At 40.5% G+C, this 20251-nt stretch overlaps 1 protein-coding gene across 1 annotated transcript; it reads left to right on the top strand.

Annotated features, from left to right (window-relative positions):
* The first annotated feature begins 1797 nt into the window (after nt 1-1797).
* On the top strand, nt 1798-19689 carry LOC146632109 (uncharacterized). Its single transcript, XM_085353222.1, has 52 exons — nt 1798-2440; nt 3491-3532; nt 4445-4579; nt 4691-4764; nt 4857-4929; nt 5102-5191; nt 5356-5411; nt 5973-6093; nt 6184-6360; nt 6577-6659; nt 6845-6893; nt 6989-7078; nt 7190-7285; nt 7790-7861; nt 7950-8036; nt 8134-8283; nt 8431-8532; nt 8642-8818; nt 9084-9169; nt 9251-9299; nt 9489-9578; nt 9666-9761; nt 9860-9931; nt 10029-10115; nt 10208-10354; nt 11009-11115; nt 11206-11386; nt 11492-11665; nt 11752-11834; nt 12084-12132; nt 12222-12311; nt 12416-12511; nt 12769-12840; nt 12949-13035; nt 13159-13305; nt 13386-13522; nt 13876-13984; nt 14070-14164; nt 14324-14459; nt 15195-15371; nt 15465-15547; nt 15858-15906; nt 16020-16109; nt 16288-16383; nt 16479-16550; nt 16646-16732; nt 16870-17016; nt 17098-17246; nt 18190-18321; nt 18411-18513; nt 18756-18805; nt 18950-19689. Exons 1-52 carry the CDS (start codon nt 2078-2080, stop codon nt 18975-18977), a joined length of 5490 nt encoding a protein of 1829 aa, XP_085209348.1. The 5' UTR covers nt 1798-2077; the 3' UTR covers nt 18978-19689.
* The last annotated feature ends 562 nt before the right edge of the window (nt 19690-20251 follow it).

The following is a 20251-nucleotide window of genomic DNA, read 5'->3' as shown; positions in this document are numbered from 1 at the left end:
CTGTCTTTTTACAGTTGCTTTTTTATGTTTACATATGTCATAAATGGATATATTTTCATGTTGAAGTGATATGAGTGCTCATGTTTATATCCTGTTGGTCTAGTTGTTTGGGAGGAGTCATGCTGTGTAAACTAGAGCTTAATCTCTGTTTAGTAACTTCATGTGCGTGTGGCTCTTTAAACAGCTAAAGTATCTGGCGTTGACTTCACACTCTGGGGCCTGGTGGGAGCGCTTCAAGTTGTATTTAGTTACTGTCAGTTTAGTATTTATGTAATCACGGCAAAGCAAATATTTCTGAAAACAATTACTTCAAAACCAGATATTGCACCTTCATACTAAACATGGTGCAACCAAAACATATTCTTTAATCAGAGCATTATTTTGGGGAAAGTGGTTCAAATGCAAGCCCGTACTAGCTTTTAAAATACACCCACTTTATTAGGTATGCTTGTTTAATTGTTCATTCATGCAAATGTCTAGTTCAAAGTGGGCATTGAAATTGGCAGAATAAAAAGTTGTAAAGTGGTTGTAAAATAGTCAGATGTCGGAGCAGAATGGCCAGACTGCTTCAAGCTTTAAGGAAGGTAACAGGAAATCAGAAAACCACTTTTAACAACAAAGGTATGCAGAAGAACACCTCTGAAAATAAAATAGTGAACAGCAGCAGATGATATCACAGCAAAGGTCAGGAAACGGTTTGAAATTTGCATGGGCTCATCAAAATTGTACAACTGAAGTTTGGAAAGTATTTCCTGGTCTCATGAGTCTCGATTTCTGCTGGTTTGTAGGATTGGAACCTGACAAACAACCTGGAAGTATGGATCTATCGTGCCTTCTATCAGTGGTTTGTGTTTGTGGTGGTGTAACAGTGTGGAGGTATATTTTCTCTGGGCCTTTAGGACCAATTGTGCATCACTGGTGCCATATACCCTACCTGAATATTATCTATCATGTCCATGGTGTACCTGTCCTCTCATGTCACAAAGGACAGCAAACTGGTTTCTTAAACATGAACTTGAACAAGTTCACTTTACTCAAATTTCCTCAACAGTCATCACAACTCAATGCATGAGAGCACCTTTGGTAGATGGGGAGCTTCTCATCATGGATGTGTAACCAACAAATCTGATATAATAATATGGACCAAAATCTGAAGGGAATGTTTCCAGCACCTTGCTGAATCTATGCCACCAAGAACTGGGGCAGTTCTCGGTGTGGGGGGTAGGGTATTATCTACTCAATAAAGTGGCCATGCTTTAGAAACCGCATGATAATGAAAAGTGTGGGCACGTGGTGTCTCTTAGAAAGTGCTTCATTTTGTGCCAAGAGGAGGAAAAAAAAGTATCGACTTCAAGCAGTTTTAAATGCAAGTGTTTCCAAATTTGTGTGTTCAAGACAATTCTTAACAACTGAATTATAATCTTACTGCAAATTTATCACAGTTAATCTTTACTTACTATACTACTTATTTTTTATAATCTGATAACGTAATCCTAATTACATGTAATTAGTTACTATCCAACCCTGCTTACTGAAATCATGGCAATAGCCTGTGCGCTATTTGGGGGTTTGGGGAGAGATGATAAAGCAGTAGGAAGTATTTCCAAGCGTGTATTGTTGAGTTAATGGGTGGTCTGTGCTTCATCAGACATATACCCTTTTTTCGGATAGTTTGATTATAGAAAACTTACGAACTTCTACATAATGCTGCAGTAATAACAGTGACTGGGTAATTTGACGCAGCAAACAGTCAAAAACGCCTTTTTAGTGGGCGTGTTTTTATCCAGCTAACGGGACTGGGTGAGCAGCAGCTTTCGGGGACTTCTCCGAGATCTGTGCTCAATCAATACTACCGATCCAATCCAGCGATCGCGATCACATTTTAATTGTAGTCCGTATAAAATGCAACACTCGCGAACGGCGAATTAGCGGCGGTGCGTTTGTTCAGGCAGTGGCTCGCACGAGTCATGAAACCGCAGATTAAGTGTTAGGGAAGTTCGATCGCCGTTTTAAAGACAGCAAATATCATTCAGCGAACAGCCTTGCGGTATTTTAGTGGTTTTAGAAGATAACCATAATGCAGAGCGACAAGCCGGAGCCGAGCGAATCCAAGGGCGCCGAGTGTCCGAGCACAGGCGACCGCGAGAAGAAAGCCATGAGTAACGTGGAGGCAGAAACTGACAAACCCAAGGGGATAAGTGCAGTGGCGGTACTCTGGACCTTTGGGAAATGCCTGGGTGCCTTGCTGCCCGTCTACCTTGCCGGATACTATCGGGTCAGCACCAGTCTGCTGGTGTTCGGCATGATGATCTACACGGGATGGAAACATGCCCGAGAAGGCAAGGAGACGCGCCTGAAGTCAGCCATACAGCTGCTCGACAACGAGCAAGAGTACACATCCACGAGAGTGTCCAAAATCAAGCGAGACCTTCCTGCATGGGTAAGACATGAATGTACCTGATGGTCTGAGAGCATATTAAACTTTCTGCTGCTGCACTGTCTCCCCCTTAGCCCACTTTGGCCTAGAGTAACCTTACATTACACAAATCAAGCAAAGCCTGGCACTGAACCATGCAATCACAATACCACTACAGAGGCTACTGTAGGGTGTAATGAGTATTTTTGAGTGATTTATCCCCAACCAGTAATTATTATTTGCTGCAATGGAACTATGGCATGCACCACAGCCTAGTATAGCCTTGAAAAACTTTGCTGCACTGTTGCTCTTTAGCTCCTCAAAGGAGTATGCAGTTTTGTAGAACTCTTTGTCCCTCTTCCTTTCATACAAAGACACTTCCTAAATTCATTGCACACGTGTTTAATTTTAAAACGAAACATGTCTAAAAGCACACAAGGGGATTGTTGCTTCAAAAACAGCTCCAAAAACACTCAAACTGTCTAATCAAAACTGAATGGAGAATGTGTGAGGGCACTAGACCTGCAGTCTATAGTACATCTTTGTAGTAATTGTAGACAGAACGCAAATTCAGAAACCCACATGTGCCTCTGTCATCTAGGAGTATCTGGCCACACCCAAGTGAGGTTCTGTGGGTTCCTGTTTCAGGAGTGATTAAAATGATTGCGTGCATAACCAGACAGAATGCATCTCCTCACTGAAAGGTTCAAAACAGATTTCTCAACATTGTCACGTGGCAGTGCTTTGTCTGAGAGAAACCTATGAAATATACATGGGGGGAAACACTTCAAGCACATATATTGCAAGAGTATCTTGACAACTGACTTACAATGCTTAATGTGTAATAGCCACATCATTTTTAAAGTGATCTTTTTATATAACATATCTTCATCCATTTTTTTGTATAGTTTTTGAAAAGCTTTTTCAGTCTGAACCCTCAGGGAGAGAGCACTGTTGTGATAGCAACAAAGTTACCGGTCATCTGTGAATGAATCATTTCCCTTTCCTCTTGTTTGTTTATCAGTTTCTATATAAAATTTAAGCGTGTCCCTGCCCTCTGTTTCTATCCTTCAGGTAAACTTTCCGGATGTTGAGAAGGTTGAATGGCTGAATAAGGTAAAACATCAACAAGTTCCTCTTTTTCTTCATCATTTTATTGTACAACTGTCCATTTCCCCTCAAGCCCAGCAAACACACGCTGTTCAACAGCCCAGCTGTTGTGTTGATTGACACTTAGTGTGTGCTTGCTGATAAGTACTGTTGCTACCTTAGTGGAAAAAAGGCCACACCCCCACCATTGTGGCCACTCTGTCTGTACTGCAGAGGGGAGGCCCGGTGCCAGACAGCCCACTCAACATTTCCATTTCATTGCAGCCTACCAGACTCACAGGAAAGAGGAGGAGCCACATAGCTCTCCAAACTAAAAAGAAACCCTGCAGCCCCACCCCCATCTCCTTCTAGCTCTTCTAGCCTAGAGAAAGGCCTCTAATACAGACATAAAGAAATAAAAAGCATTCAAGATAGCAGGATCACAAGACGTAAGCATTAGAAAGCAGACAAAGCAGAGGTTTGAGACTGCTTACTGGAGGGGAGGTCAGCAGATTGCTTTACTGCTCAGGCTTCATGCGCCATAAGAGCAGGCAGCTGATGACTCATTCTCCACTTATGCCAGACTCTAACCAACTGTGGGGTTTTTGTTTTTTTGACAAAGTCAGAGGCACGCAAGCAAACTGTGCTCTGTTTTTAGATTCTTTCTCATTGACAATAGACTGAAGACTGCACAGGTTTACATAGCGGTATTAATATTGTGCAGAAAGAACCACATCTAGACCACAGATGTCATACAGCATGTTGTGACCCCAAACAAGAACACTAACAGCTGAGGAGGTTTGGTACACTGCAGCTGTCTCTGTCATTCTTTCTGGTATTTCAAACAGAAGGCGAAAGTTTACTTGAAGCAGTCGTCTCGGTTATGTTTATGAAAGATAAAAACATCGTATTAAAGCATGTGCTTGATATCCTGGCCAGGTCCTGCAGCAGGTGTGGCCCTTTGTCGGCCAGTACCTCGAGAAGCTGCTGGTAGAAACCATCGCTCCTTCTATCCGAGCCTCAAGCAGCCACCTCCAGACCCTCAGCTTTACCAAGGTGGACATGGGAGACAAGGTGATGACACTGAGAGTTTACACAATGCTATGGATTTGCAGCAAAGATCCACACAAGTGATGCATGATAGAGTTATACTGTTCAAACAAATGTCCTTTATGTTTGCTTTAGGCCATGAAGGTTGTAGGGATCAAGGCACACACAGAAAATGACAAGGGACAAGTCTTGCTGGATCTGTATATTAGGTGACTTTTTACTCTTTTGCTTTTTACTCTCTCTTTACTGGAATGTTTCCAGGGTGCTCATATTGGTGACATTTTTGTGCTTATATCTTCAGCTACGTTGGCAACGTGGAGATCAATGTTGAAGTGAAACGGTACTTCTGCAAAGCTGGAGTCAAAGGCATACAGGTTTGTCTTCTTATCCAAGCTTAAAACTACTATGTGGTGACATTATTAGACAACCATTTCATGTAAAGCTTTTAAATGCCAATCTAAAGACCCAGAATTCAGTAAAATACAAAGAAAATCTGCTTTTCTTTATTTAGTGATAATTGGCCTTTCTGTTTCTCTTTTGCTTCAGCTACACGGGATGATGCGAGTGATCCTTGAGCCTCTGATTGGAGATGTGCCCATTGTGGGTGCAGTCTCTATGTTTTTCATCCGTCGGCCTGTAGGTCAATTTATATTTACAATTCACCTCCATTAGTCCTTCTCTTGTTGCACCTTCCAACCCCCATTTCTGTCAATAACACGTGTCCTATAGTCTTGTATGCTATTGGTTTGCTATCAGTCCTTAAAGATTGCTCTACACGGTTCCTTCTTATCTCTTCCCAGAAACTAGACATCAATTGGACTGGACTGACTAATTTGTTGGACATTCCTGGACTGAAGTGAGTCATGCTGAAAAAATCTTGCTTTACACATTATTAATAACCATAGCCTTTAAAGGGAACCAAGTCTGCTTGTTTCCAACTAAATGTTTCCAACTTCATGTACGCTATTCAAGAAGCTTTGCATGATCATGATTCACAGTTAAAAATAATCCCTACTCATCCTATGCAGTGATTTTGTAAAGCCCCACAGTTTAGCTTTACCTCTCTTCCCTTCTGCAAATTCAAGGCAAATTTCTGCTAATTGAATGCCCTTCATAAACAGACAAGTGGGCGGGGCTTCTCTCTGCTTGCAAGAGATGAACATTTTAGTGACGTGAGCCTGATCAAGATCGTTTGGCTCAGAGGAATCACCTGTACATAGGCTGACTTCATTGTTTGAAACTTCTGTCATATTTAAGATGTGCATGCAACATTAACAGTATATTTATAAGAGAAACTAAAGAAAGTACAATATTTTCCCTTCAAAAATGTCGTTTCAATAATTTACCTTTATTGTACAATGAAAATTAAATGATTTTTAGTGCTGCCACTGAAATATTACTCTGTTCTATGTTTTAGTGTCATGTCAGACAGCATGATTATGGATGCTATTGCCTCCTTCTTGGTGCTGCCCAACCGCCTGGTTGTCCCGCTGGTTCCTGGCCTGCCTGTGGCCCAGCTACGCTCTCCTTTGCCCAGGGTAAGGCCTGAATATTCATCTGCACATTCAGACTACAATTGTACTTCAAGCTTTAAAACACTAGTATATGAACCTCTTCTCCTCTCTCAGGGTGTTGTACGCATCCACCTACTGGAGGCACAGAAACTAGTAGCCAAGGACAACTATGTGAAAGGGGTCATGGCAGGCTTGTCTGACCCCTACGCCATATTAAGGGTGGGACCTCAGACCTTCACCTCCAAACACATTGACAACACAGATGCCCCCAAGTGGGGAGAGATGTATGAGGTGAGGAGAAAGGTTTTTTGTTTTCTTTGTAAACCATCAGCACGTAAATTGGAAAATGTTGTCTTTCACACATCATTTCACTTTGTTCTGTATTTGAGTGTTTCTCCTGATATATCAGTCACTGGCATTGTTCATTTTCATTCACGAGGCTGCAGACAGCTTCCATACAAGCCCCTTTGTCAGTCGTCATGTCCTTATATGTGTTCCGTACATCAGGTTATTGTCCATGAAGTACCTGGTCAAGAGTTGGAGGTTGAGGTATATGACAAAGACCCAGACAAGGATGATTTCTTGGGCAGGTACATATGCATAATTCATGTCCTGGTTGAATCTCATGTTGTCACCTTTCATTTGTCACCTGCATGAACAGTGGGGAAAAGTACTTCGAATGTACAGAGTCTCCTTTCTGTTCTGTTGATCATTGAAATTGCACTACTGTATTTTGTTTTTAATCCTTCTTGTCTTGCACTCCTCCTCCTTATAGGACCAAATTGGATTTGGGCATTGTGAAGAAATCCATAGTTGTCGATGATGTAAGTGAGCAGTTTTCTTTTTTATCTTTGCCACACTGAGGATGATTTTTTTTAATCATAAGACGGTGAAAGTATGTCCGAATGTGTCTTCCCAGTGGTTCACTCTGAAGGACACAGATTCTGGACGGGTTCACTTCAGGCTAGAGTGGTTGAGTTTGCTGCCAAGCACTGATCAACTAGAGCAGGTCTGAGTGTCTAATTTTCACTGATGATCAGCTTTTCGTGTGTCATCGAGGAGACTTGTGTTTGTTGTCAAACAATTACACTAAAAGAAATGTTGTAAAATCATCATCTAGGTCCTGAAGAGGAACGAGAGCATCACCAACAAGAATGCTGATCTCCCTTCTTCAGCCATCTTGGTTATCTATTTGGATAAGGCTGAGGCGCTTCCTGTGAGTCAAATAAGTGTGCTTTCTGTGCCCACATTCGTGCACAGCTCAGAGCTGCTTCCTGTGTGTGGTTAAACTAACTGAGCTGAAACTGCTATTTGTTTCGCATTCCACAAGTTTGTTGCCTTGGCCTCAAACCCAGTTTAGTCTGTTCCACTGTTGATGAATATGGGTAACTCTATCCAAAACTGTTACACACTTTTCAGACTCTTCTAATTTTGTCATATATTTAAGAAGAAAAACAAAAGTTAAAGAAACTTTGGAAGAAAACCCCCGGCTTATTGTTTTTTCTCTTTGCAAACTTAGACTTCCTGATTGTGCCAGGCAGCACGGTGCTTCATTTCAGTTATTTGTGCTGTTGCTATGGTAGCCATGCACATACTTTCATTGTGACCGACCTCATGTTCTTATAATAGTAGATAAATCTATTTGTTGTGCTGCTCTTGGTTACAGAATGTCAGTGTCTTACTCTGCATTCATATCTGTCCGCAACTGTGTACGTTTTAGATGAAGAAGGGAAATAAAGAGCCCAATCCCATGGTGCAGTTATCTGTGAAGGACGTCACTAGAGAGAGCAAGGTACATCTCCTGGGAAAGCCATTTAAAATTCTCTTGATATGTTTTGTTTATTTTTTTGTCATATGCACATTTTCCGTCTTCTCTTTAGACTTGTTACACAACCATTAATCCAGAGTTTGAAGAAGCTTTTACCTTCTTCATCCACGATCCTCGCAACCAGGACATAGACATTCAGGTAGTAGATGATGAGATTATGTACCATTTACTATGCAATAAAACTCATCTTTGATAATCTGACGGGTGATGGTGTTGAACTGTCTTTTCTTCATTAGGTGAAGGATGCTGACCGTGTGCAGACGCTGGGAAACCTGACCATCCCGTTGTCCCGTCTCTTATCAAATTCCAATCTTTCTCTGGACCAATGGTTCCAGTTGGAAAACTCTGGATCAGCCAGTCGCATCTACCTCAATGCGATTCTCAGGGTAAATGGGACTAAGACCTATGATCCTGCACTGTTATAATGTCTAATAAACACACTAACAAAAAAGTGGAGTGTAGGAAGTGATTAATTCCAAATTCAATTAAGAATTTTTGTCTTTCTGCTTCTCCTTTTTCCCATTTCACCAAAGGTCCTGTGGTTAGACGAAGAGCGCATTCCATCTGATGTGTCCTCCAGCTTATCCCAACAGCTCCCACAGCAGACCTCTGCCCATCCTAGCTTCGCTACAGAGGTAATACAGGACAGTCCAGTTATTTTTTTCTTTTTACTTGATAGCTCTTAGGATCTTGCTAGTATTTTTTTTATTTTTTAAAAATTTAAAATGCACATTTTTATTTCAGGGACTGCTGAGAATTCACCTGTTGGCAGGTCAGAATCTTGTTCCGAAAGATAACCTGATGGGAGGCATGGTGAAAGGCAAGAGTGACCCCTATGTCAAGATCAGCATTGGGGGTGAAACATTCACAAGCGAAGTTATCAAAGGCAATCTTAACCCCACCTGGAATGAGATGTATGAGGTAAGAAATTGCTGTAAAATTTTAAAGAATAATCTGCGCTTTTGTGTGTAATTAAGTAAGGAATTTTATTTCAAGACAACTGGTTCACATCAAATAAAAACTAAAAACAAGAAAATAGAGAACCAGAGAACCATTTTAAAATAAAATCTAAATCCAAGTTTAAAAAGACAAGTCTTCAGCTGCTTTTTGGCTGAGTAGTTCATTTAGTTGCAGTGTAATTAGTTAAAAAGGGTCCTTTGAGATGTGTACTTGGTTTGCCCCTCAGGTTATTTTAACCCAGCTTCCAGGCCAGGACCTGCATTTGGAGGTCTTTGATAAAGACATCAACATGAAGGATGACTTCATGGGCAGGTAACTATATCTAAATCAAGCATCACAATGCTTATTACCATCTACATGATCTATTCTAATCTTGTATGTGTTGACATGCAGGCTGAAGATCAGTCTAAAGGATCTCATTGATGCTCAGTACACTGATCAGGTGGGCATGTGCTACAGTGTTAGCCTGTAGGAATGTGATTAGCCACCTACATAGAGTTTTAGTATTTCAGGTACAGACACATATGAAATTTTAGAAAAATGCAAATGATAGATCTGCTTGAACTTTTTCTCTAAAATTACTTAATTAAAGATAGTTCAGACATTAAAATGATTTCTCTTTATTTTTCAGTGGTACACGCTCAGTGATGTGAAGTCTGGTCGTGTACACCTGATATTGGAATGGGTTCCAACAGCCTCAGAGTCAGACAGATTGGACCAGGTCAGTAATATCGAAACAAGCCACGGATTAATGAACACCTTGTGCTGAGCTTGATTTATATTCTGCGGTTGCTTTCTGCATCTTTAGGTTCTTCAGTTCTATTCCCAACAGTCCTACAAGAACAAGGCAGTTCCCTCGGCAGGCCTGCTGTTTGTGTTTGTCGAGCAGGCAGATGGATTGTCAGTAAGTCTTTTAATACTGCTTTGTAGGACAGACTGTAGAACTAGGAACTGACCTTTGGACTCCAAATAAATATTACTGACTGTTGTCTCTTCCTGCAGGTGAAGAAGAGTGGAAAAGATCCAAAAGTAGGAGCAGAGTTAACTCTTGGAGCAAAGTCTCGAAAAACTACAGTAAGACTTCAAGCCCTCATCCTGATACTTCTGCTTCTCTTTCAGTACTAAGATTGGCAAAGAACTCTATGGATTGACTCTTTTGTCTCGTCTTAAGGTGTGTGATCGTACAACATCACCTCAGTGGAATGAAGCATTCTGCTTCCTGGTTCGTGACCCCAGAGAGGCTATTCTTCTTGTTAAGGTAAGATGACTTCGGTGTATTATAAAACTTATCCTCATGTAAACAGATCTCTCATATAGAAGTTGTTAATACCAAATATTGTGTTTTTCCAGCTCTCCCACAGCTGGACCTTACCCATGGGCTCTGTGGTTATTCCTATTCGAGAGCTGCTCTCTGAACCAGAGCTGGTCCTGGACCAGTGGTTCCATCTGGATGGAGCCTCACCTGAGAGCCAGATTCTTTTGAGAACTGAACTCAAGGTATGTCAGTCTTTGTCTCTCTCAGTTTGTTTTGTTTTTTTGTTATCTTCTAAATTAAGCATAGTTGTAGTTTAAGTGAGTCAGAGCATCAAGCTCAGCTTCAGTCCCAACATATCAGTTGATCTCAGTGCCAGTCCACAGTTTCTGAGGGCTCATATAGGGCACACTATATGAGCCGCTTTAGTTGCTGAACCCCTGCAAGCTGCTTTGCAACCCTCCTTTACTCCAGCTCCTAGTATCCTGCTTTATGTGACATATCGGTGTCATAGCTGTTGTCACTGTTGCCTGCTCTGTATTCTTGTTATTATTCTTGCTGTTGCGCCCTCTGCCCATGGCTTTCCATGTTAGCATAGTGCAACCAAAGGAGGTGGCAGAACAAAGCTATGCTTAATTTAAATCACTGCAGATACAAATATCAATCTTCAGTTTTAACTATGTTGGTTTAGACCGAAATATTTAACATATTTCATATGAATAAGTGAATATCATTAACTTTTGTTTTCGCGATAAGTCCCCTTCTCTGACTTTAATTCTCTCTTTTATTTCCTTTTTTGCTCATTTTTTTGTTCTTTTTCTAATTTGTTTTTGCAACGGGTGTAATGACTGTGTAATAAATAACATAGTTAATTTAGAACAATGTCCATTTAACTACAGATGCTGATTCCAAGCAAATGTCCTGTTACCGCTGATAAAACTAAGGTGACTGCGGTGTCAGATCCTTCTGCTGCTAAGCAGAAACAGGAGACAGAAAAAACGCTCAAGTAAGATTATTTATTCAGTAAAGTCTATTTCTGTTTAGCCACCAGATTTCCCTCTTAAACTTGACTGATTTCTAATCGCTGTGTTTTTAGGTCGAGCTCAATAGACACTCCTCCCGTGGAGACTATTGTCTCTTCAGTGACTTCGCATGAAGATGCCGATGCCAAAAAAAAGGCAGCTGATTCAATTCCAGATGAGACGGAAGAAGAATCACCAAGTCCTGCCATAACACAGCCCCCTCATACTTCCCCAGACATCAGCTTTGCCAGTCAGGTAACATCACAACACACTGATCTACAGAAGCAGATACGAGAAGCAGGGCACGACAAAATCCTGTTTGTTAAAAAGCCGCATGGATGAAAATATCCCTCCCTTTAGGGTCTGCTGAGGATCATCCTGCTGGAGGCCCAGAGTCTTGTTGCCAAAGATAAAGTGATGGGTATGGCAAAAGGCAAGAGTGACCCTTACGCTAAGATCAGTGTCGGTGAAGAAAGTTTTAAGAGCAACGTGATCAAGGAAAACCTCAACCCGGTCTGGAATGAGATGTATGAGGTGTGTATGAGGGGCTGCATAAAATCAGAAGGCCTGTTACCACCTAACATCTGTGACTTTGACTAAACTTGTTTGTGTTCTCTAAGGTGGTTTTGAGGCCTCAGTCAGGACAGGAAATGCAAGTGGAGCTGTATGATAAAGACATGGACAAAGATGACTTCCTGGGCAGGTAGGGGCTAATGTGGAGGTCTACACTTGTTCAGAACTGAGTCAGAGGAGTCAGATCACACTAAGATAACTACCTGAGCATAGCAGTTGGTAAACAAATGTGTATACTGGCAAAAAAACCCAGTGTCAGTCGACCATGATATGATGTTTATCACAGTACACTAGTAAAAAAAACAAAACACTGTTTCTAAATTCAGAATCGCTGAAACAGGAATTGTGCATAATGTGCATAATCTTCTTTGTTGACTAGATTCAAAATCAGCGTGGCAGACATAATCAGCTCCCAGTACTTAGACCAGGTGGGTATTGTAGATATTTTCTTACTAAATGTGTGTACGCCTTGTGCATTTATAAACTGTAATCCAATGTTTGAGCACCTCTGTTTCAGTGGTACACCTTGAATGATGTAAAGTCTGGGCGTGTCCGTCTGATCCTGGAGTGGGTTTCAACAGTGTCCCATAATAACACCCTAGACCAAGTCAGTGCATGTTTCTGTACACAAACAAAATGCTCCTTCTCTGATTCGCTGTGCACATCGGTGCTGAGTCACTAATGTATTTTTTATTTGATTCTCTGCTGCAGGTAATGCATTTGCTGTCTCTGCAGTCTTACCAGAACAAGGCCACTCCCTGTGCAGCACTCCTCTTTGTTTATGTGGACAGAGCGCACTCATTGCCTGTGAGTCCCTTGTAATTTTGCACAGTGAAAATCATTATGATAGACAGTTTGATTATGAGTTCGTTTACGCACATAAAGTGAAAAATTGCCACTTTTAACACTTTATATTTTATAAGATAGTATTGGATGTCATAATTACGGAGAATAATGTCTACTGGGATAAACTCTGATCACACTTAAATTGGAGAAGTTAAGAAAATAGATGAAAGGAATTCAAACTATTCATGTAATCTAATCTTTTTTATTTCTGTGTACAGTTCAAAAAAAGTGGAAAGGAGCCCAAGGCTGGAGCTGAGCTGGTGTTTGGTAACACAGTCTACAAAACTAAGGTATGAAATTAATAATATATGTGACATAATATACTATAACTTCACACCTGATTTTTTTTTAAAAGCGAAATAATTTATTACCATTCTTTATCCATTTTCTGCCTGAAGGTGTGCGATCGCACGAGTGCTCCTCAGTGGAACGAAGGATTCTACTTCAAAGTACACAATCCCAAAGAGGAGATGCTCATCATAAAGGTAAATGTCCTGAATTTGTTACAGTACAATACACAGTACAGTACAATAGCATTTAAAGTCTGCTGCTGCCCTCTTCATTTCAAGTGCTGACTGATATCACAAATGTGTCCTTTCGCTGTGTAGCTCTCCAGTGCGTGGGACCAGCCAATGGGATCTCTGGTAGTTCCTGTGAGACAGCTTCTCTCTGAACCACAGCTGGTCCTGGACCAGTGGATGCCTCTTGATGGAGCATTACCTGAAAGCGAGATCCTCCTGAGGGCTGAGCTCAAGGTATGAAGATATGTACACTCTACATTAATGTTACTGTGACTGACATCAAGGAACCCCAACTGAAAATGTGTCATTAACAGATTCTTAACTCGAGGATGGATGAAGTTCCACGGCCGACTGTGACCACTGTAAAGAAAGAGGACACCAGCACCCACACAGAAAAGGCATCCGCAGCAGCTGGCAAGGAGGAAAAAAGTTCAGAGATGCCAACGCACAAGTGAGTCATTTGCGTGTGAAATCTATAATCTCACGTTGAAGCTAATGCTGCTGTACCCGAGACTGTAGTCTTATTCAAAAACAGTTAAAACCAAAGTTAGAAGTGCTGCTAAGGAAAATAAGCAGTTCATACACCTTTAATTTAAACACAAATAAGCTTAATAAATAGAAGATATTAAATGTGCTCCCTGTTGGTGAGTGAAGGTTTAGGAAACGTGCTCCTTGATGTCATATACCACTTAAATATATAGACATAGTTGCACTAGGACTGCACAGGACGCATCATTCAGATGGTATTATGTCTGACAAGCTTTATTCCAGACTTTCATGTTTTTAGAATAATGTTGCTCTTAGGTCTGTTGCAGTATCAAACCAGACTAAAGAACCTGAAGCAAATCCTGCAACTGCTACAGAGATGGCTCCTCATGTTGAACCAGCACATGACCCATCCCCTGCTGCCGCAGTGAGTCACATCACACAAAAGTCAGTTGTTACTCTGCCCCAGATGTCTGTTTTCGTCTTCATAACATTAATGTAATTTTGCTCAGCTGGTGGACAAGCCAGCCGATGCAGAAGAGCACCGCACACAGCCCCACACAGCAGACAGAGGAGACTTTGAACCACAGAAAAAGCAAACAGAAGGGTGAGCTCCACGTGACAGCAAACACAACTATATTGTTCCTTCAGTTTTTCATATTTTTGTCATGTTTGCCTCAAACAAACAATTTGAAAAAAAAAAAACATAATGAGAAAAAAAAATCTTCTCCATTTTCTGTGTGTTTGGATATGAATGAATTTCCAGTTTGGGCAATCTTGCTCACGCCACAGTGGCAGGTCTTCCCACTGACACTAAAAAGCCAGAAGTGGTTCCTGAAATCCCCAAACCTGCTCAGGTTCTTCCACCACACACAACCCCGAGCCAGGGCTTTGCTCAAGAGGTGGGTGTAGTTCTGTGTTTGTTATCAGCATGGAAAGGAAAGCAGTATCATGTAATTTGCTTTTGAGTTCATATATACATATTCAGATCATTCTGGAGGTCTAATTCTAATGTTTTGAAATGTAGGGCTCCATTAAGCCTGTGTTTTTTCATTACCTCACATTAGACAATATCCTCCCAGCGATTCCATGTGTCCTCAGATATTCGGTGGGGATAATTAGATAAATGGATGCTGCTGGGATTCAACCTATCATTTGGGTTTCTAAACAGCCCCTCATGTCTCTTTCTGCACAGCAGGATTTTCCTTCTTCCTCCTGTTATTTTACTCTGAGCTCTACTAGAATGGCCCCCTCTGTTGTGTCATACCAGCTTCAAGGAAGAAGAAGGACATCTAGAGGCTTAAAACAAAATGAGCATGTTGCAAACGCAACTTATAATGTAGGATACTCTTAATGATGGATCCTTTGCTAATTTGAACAAGAAAAGCAGGTTTTCATTAAGTAGTTAAACAAATCTCTGATTGATGGTTATCTCTAAAGATTTATCTATGAAAGTGACAAAAGAATGTCAGATTAACAGCTAGTAAGCAAGAAATTCCTGTTTTCCAGTCTTCCGTGGGAAGGACAGAAATGATCTGGATCACACTGAAATGTATACACTGACTTAATAAATCCAACGAACGTCTGCTCTGTTCTGTGGTACTTTCTGTATAACACTTGCAGTCTTCATGCTGTAGGGGCTCCTGAGGATTCACCTGCTGGAGGCCCAGAATCTGGTTGCAAAGGATAACCTGATGGGGGGGATGGTGAAGGGCAAGAGCGATCCCTATGTCAAGATCAACGTAGGCGAGGTTGCATTCAAGAGCCATGTTATCAAGGAGAATCTAAACCCAACATGGAACGAAATGTATGAGGTAAGCTGTTTAAGGTTGTTGTTTATTATCTGAGCTTTGATTTGTCTGAAGTAGTTTTTTTGACAAATGTTTGCTTCTCTTACTTTTAAACAGGTCGTTGTGAAAGGGCACAGCATCCAGGAGATCAAGTTTGAAGCATTTGATAAGGATATAGATTCTGATGACTTTCTAGGAAGGTGTGTTTCCTACTCTAAAGAATCAGTGCTGTGTTTCACTGGTCTAGCTTGATTGCAGCTTCCACCTCGAGCCATGGAAAATGAAAGATAAAACATTTTTGTTTTATTTAAAACAAATTTCCACCTGTATAAAATTAATTGAGAATACCATTTACATTATTGTTATTAATCCAGTATTGACTGCTTTTTTCACAAAGCCTTTCTCTTAAAACTCCTGACATCTGGAAATCAGCCTGAAGTAAACATGGTCATATTATGTGAACTTAAACTCGTGTTGTTGTTAATCATTTGCCTGTATTCGTGTTCACAGATTCAGTATTAAGCTAAATGAGGTCATAAGATCACAGTACACAGATCAGGTTAGTCATGCAAACCTTGAGCCACACCCTGTGTGTTTTTAACTCAGTGTTGCCTGTTTTCCTCGTACAAAGAGTTTGTCATGTTTCTCTAACAAACGTTGTCTCTCTTGCAGTGGTACACTCTGAAGGACGTGAAATCTGGACAGGTTCACTTGATACTGGAGTGGGTTCCTGCAGTGTCAAATGCAGCCAGACTGGAGCAGGTGGGCCCCCCAGACTGTGTTAATAAACTCACTCAGTTCAGCCTCGCTCTGTTCATTTAAACATGGAGTAATATGCCTCCAGCCTCCTAGAATGCTGTTGAGCAACATAGCACCACACAAGGTATATTCACTTTGCAAAATAATCACCTGACCTAACTGGCTGTGCTCCATGCCACAGGTGCTGCAGCTTCAGTCTCTCCAGGCTTTTAAGAACAAAGCTGTCCCTGCTGCAGCTCTGCTCTTTGTCCATATAGACAGAGCACATTCATTATCTGTAAGTCGCCCGCAGTTCATTGATACACTGTGCACAAGTTGACAGAAACAATCCCACGTGCTGTGTAACTTGAATGCCTCTCTTTTGCTTCATAGTTGAAGAAGAGTGGAAAAGAACCAAAAGCCGGAGCTGAGCTTGTTCTGGGTGAAACAGCCTACAAAACCAAAGTGAGGCTCTTTCTCTCATGATGCTCTGCAACTCAGTGTGATAATTGCTTTTTTTACTGCTATATTAATCGTATCATTTCATCACACTTTATCAGCTCTGTGACCGCAGTACCAGTCCTCAGTGGAATGAGTCTTTCTACTTTGTGGTCCATGATCCTAAGCATGATATGCTTGTGGTGAAAGTAAGATATTTATCTACATCTGTTTTTAACTTTTGCCATACTTCTTGCATTCATTTCTGTGTACAGATTTAATTTGCTTACATGTAAGAGTACTAATATTGGGGTGATTTTCATTCTCACGCTCTTTTGCATCGCAGTTGTCGAGTGGCTGGGACCAGCCAATGGGATCTCTGGTGATTCCTGTCAAGAATCTGCTTGCAGAGCCACAGCTGGTTCAGGATCAGTGGTTCCATCTGGATGGAGCATCACCTGAAAGTCAAATCCTGCTTAGGGCTGAACTCAAGGTGATAACATCTGACAGATAAAAGCAAATGAGTTGACTCGTTACTGCGCACTCTTACTGTTATCCTGGATGTGTTTTATAGATACTGGCATCCAAAATGACGGATTTGATTGGTGCAGGGACTTTGCCCTGTGCTGCTTCTGGGTGCAGTTCTGGAAACGGGCAGGTGAAGCTGTCGCTTTCATACGCCTCGCAAGAGAGAAAGCTCATTGTCATCGTTCACGCCTGCAGGTGTGTGAAACAAAACATTTAAATCGCATGAGTGCTGCATATGAATATTATGCATCTGAGGCTGTGTTAAAGGAAGGTGTTTGTAATAGTATAACACAACCTCATCATAACTTCATCATAAACTTACCATGTTTCTGCGTGGGGTCAAAAACAGGTCATAAACGAAATTCATGTTTATTTTCACCAACTTTATACTGACAGAAAGATCATTTTGAATTCATTTTGCACATCTTCTGATGTGGCTGTACGAAAACTGAATTCAGCACATGATGGAAACAACACCTGAGTCCATCAGAAATGCCTGTATGTTGTTGCATTGAAAAACATTCTGCTCTGCATTTCTGTTGGTCTCTAACACTTTAGGAAAAACCCACAAATAGGGAAATTATTAATGATAACTCAAAGAATATTTCATGCTATGTTGACTGCTCCATATATTGAAGAAGAAACTGTATTGCTCTAACATACTAAATGAAAAATAATGTCTCCATCATATGATATGACAACCTTTTCGCACGAACTGTGAGACCGTTAATTTTATAGGCTAATGCTTTATGTTCATTTAACAGATGCTAGATTTTAATAGAGTTATCCAGGGTATGAGTGATCTAATGGTAGCAGATTTTCTGTTAGGTAGAAAATATATTCATAGACATTGTGGGCTTTACCAATAGACGCACAATGAAGCATCTTTAGGAAATGCACCCCCTGTCCAGTGGATACTTGGAGTGAGAGCTGCAACTTATACTTATATCTGAGTTTCTCATGTTTGCTTGTTGCACTTTTGCTTTTGAAGTTGACTGTTCATGAACTCAAAATAACTCCCGGGAAACATCAAAGTGCTCCCACCCCTGCTGGCATGTCTTAAAACATTTTTACAGTTAACTTTTGTTCATCTTTGCTATATTTCATTTTTATATTGTTTATTTTTTTATCCACACAGAGGTCTGTTGTCGCAACATAAAGATGGTGTGGACAGCTATGTCTCCTTCATGCTGCTACCAGATAAAAGCAAGGCCACTAAGAAAAAAACAGGAGTGAAGAAGAGAGACCTCAACCCAGAATTTAATGAAAGGTTGCACTACCTTTTTTCTCCTTTGTAGGTTTTGTTATCCCTAAAGATCTGACCTAGTGTTTTAATAATCTTTTTGTACTTTTTTAAAGGTTTGAGTATGATCTGCCTAAGGACGAGATAAGATTCAGACGCCTCAGTGTATCAGTGAAAAATAACTCCTCTTCATTCAGAAGCCGAGACGTCATTGGACAGGTCAGACTGAAATCATATTTGTAGCTCTTCCTGCATCTGTTACATGGCTTTAAATATACTGCCAAACAGCACACTGAGATTCGGTTGGGTAAAATGTACTCCAATCTCCTCACTGTGCCTTAGCTGGTAGCGTAAATTGCATTGATTCCATAAATGTGTTTTATCTTTTCACTCTGAAATGCTGTGAATACAGGCAGAAACTGTGTTCATGCAGATGCTGACATGACATTCCCATTCTTTAGGTGCAGCTCGAGTTGGCTGAGGTGAACCTCGTGTCTGGTGTCACAGAATGGTGAGCAGAAGAGATCTGGTTTCATCCAGACTGTATTTACATTTATTCAAATGCTCAAGCTTGATGGTCATTATTTCTGACCATTTTTATTGACCATCAGGAACTCTTACTATCATTCAATGACTGTTCCACCTCATCTTCCAGGTTCACTCTCAAGGATGAAGCTGAATAGAAATCGCTGCTTGCTGATGCCGTAGTACAGCGATGAAAACGTCATCATTCAAATCCTGCTGCTGCTAATCACACCGATGCCTTCTCCTCTGTACTTCTGCACACAGTGCCAGCATGGCAGCCTTACCTATATCCACCCAGCTCACTGTGTTATAGCATCTAGTATAGAAGTGCACAGCTCTCGTATTCACATACAACCACATACATACAAGTCACCAAAGATAAGTAGAAAGAAGCAGCTAAGTTTAAAAAAAAAGGTGTAAGTAAGTTATGATTGAAAATTATATGAAGAAATTGAATTTAAAGACTGAACAGAGAAAGTGATGGATGAAGTGGCCTGAAGGTGTCATGTTACATTTTATTGCTTTGTTTGCTCCTTGTTGCTGTGAGAGTGTTTAAAATCTTGTTTGAAGTGCAGCAACATTATAGCTTTTAGTTGATTTTCATGTATCACTCATGAATTTTAATGCCATTTCAGTATTTTAATCTTGTTTTGTTTACCAGCTTAAGGTGGATTTTTTTATATTTCACATTGCCACGCAGCTTTTGAGAGTGCCTTTGGAAATAGTTTTTGTATGGTTATTTTTTTTACAGCTAAGGATGTGTTACACATATTTCCACAGTTATGGTTTAATTTGTGTATATTTGCAAAGGTCATTGATCAGGTGGGAAAATGTTATTGAAAAGATGGCAACAAAAATAAACAGATTTTGCACAGCTCACATTTCTGCAGAACAAAAGACTTTCTGTATAAATTTGTTATCTTTTGTATTTTGCTCTTTTAATTTTTTTATTGCTTTCTTATTGCTTGTTTGAGGCAGCTATCCTACTCATACAGTAGGTTTACTGCAGGTGTACTGTACATGAAAAGCTCTGACTCTTCTAACTGAATCTAAAAAAACTTTATTTATTTTTTGCTTATTTTATTTCAGAATATAAAGAATGAAAGGATGTGTGTAAAGGTAGAAACAACCACATTCTCAGTTCATATAAAAAGTTGTGACAGTGTCAAAATCATCTACAGCAAATAGAAACAAATAGAATCATGAATTTTATTAATTCTATTTTGTAACCGTTTTATATTGTGTATATTTGTGTTACCATTTCTTGTATGGTTAGAAAATGTGTTACAGTTAGCATTGGGTGATCCAACTTTCCAACTGCAGACTATTTCAAGTAAAATTTAACAGCTTTATGACACCTAAAAGCAAGCAAAATTAGATGCATTACAGACAGTCGTGCTAATATGGAGGAACTACACAAGGAGCAATGAAG

This window comes from Diplotaxodon limnothrissa, linkage group LG5 (assembly GCF_057381915.1).
Source record: "Diplotaxodon limnothrissa isolate DT_005_m linkage group LG5, D_limnothrissa_male_GT1.1, whole genome shotgun sequence".
NCBI lineage: Eukaryota > Metazoa > Chordata > Actinopteri > Cichliformes > Cichlidae > Diplotaxodon > Diplotaxodon limnothrissa.
The sequence above is the reverse complement of the archived record's forward strand: the minus strand, read 5'-3'. Positions and strand labels throughout refer to the sequence as shown.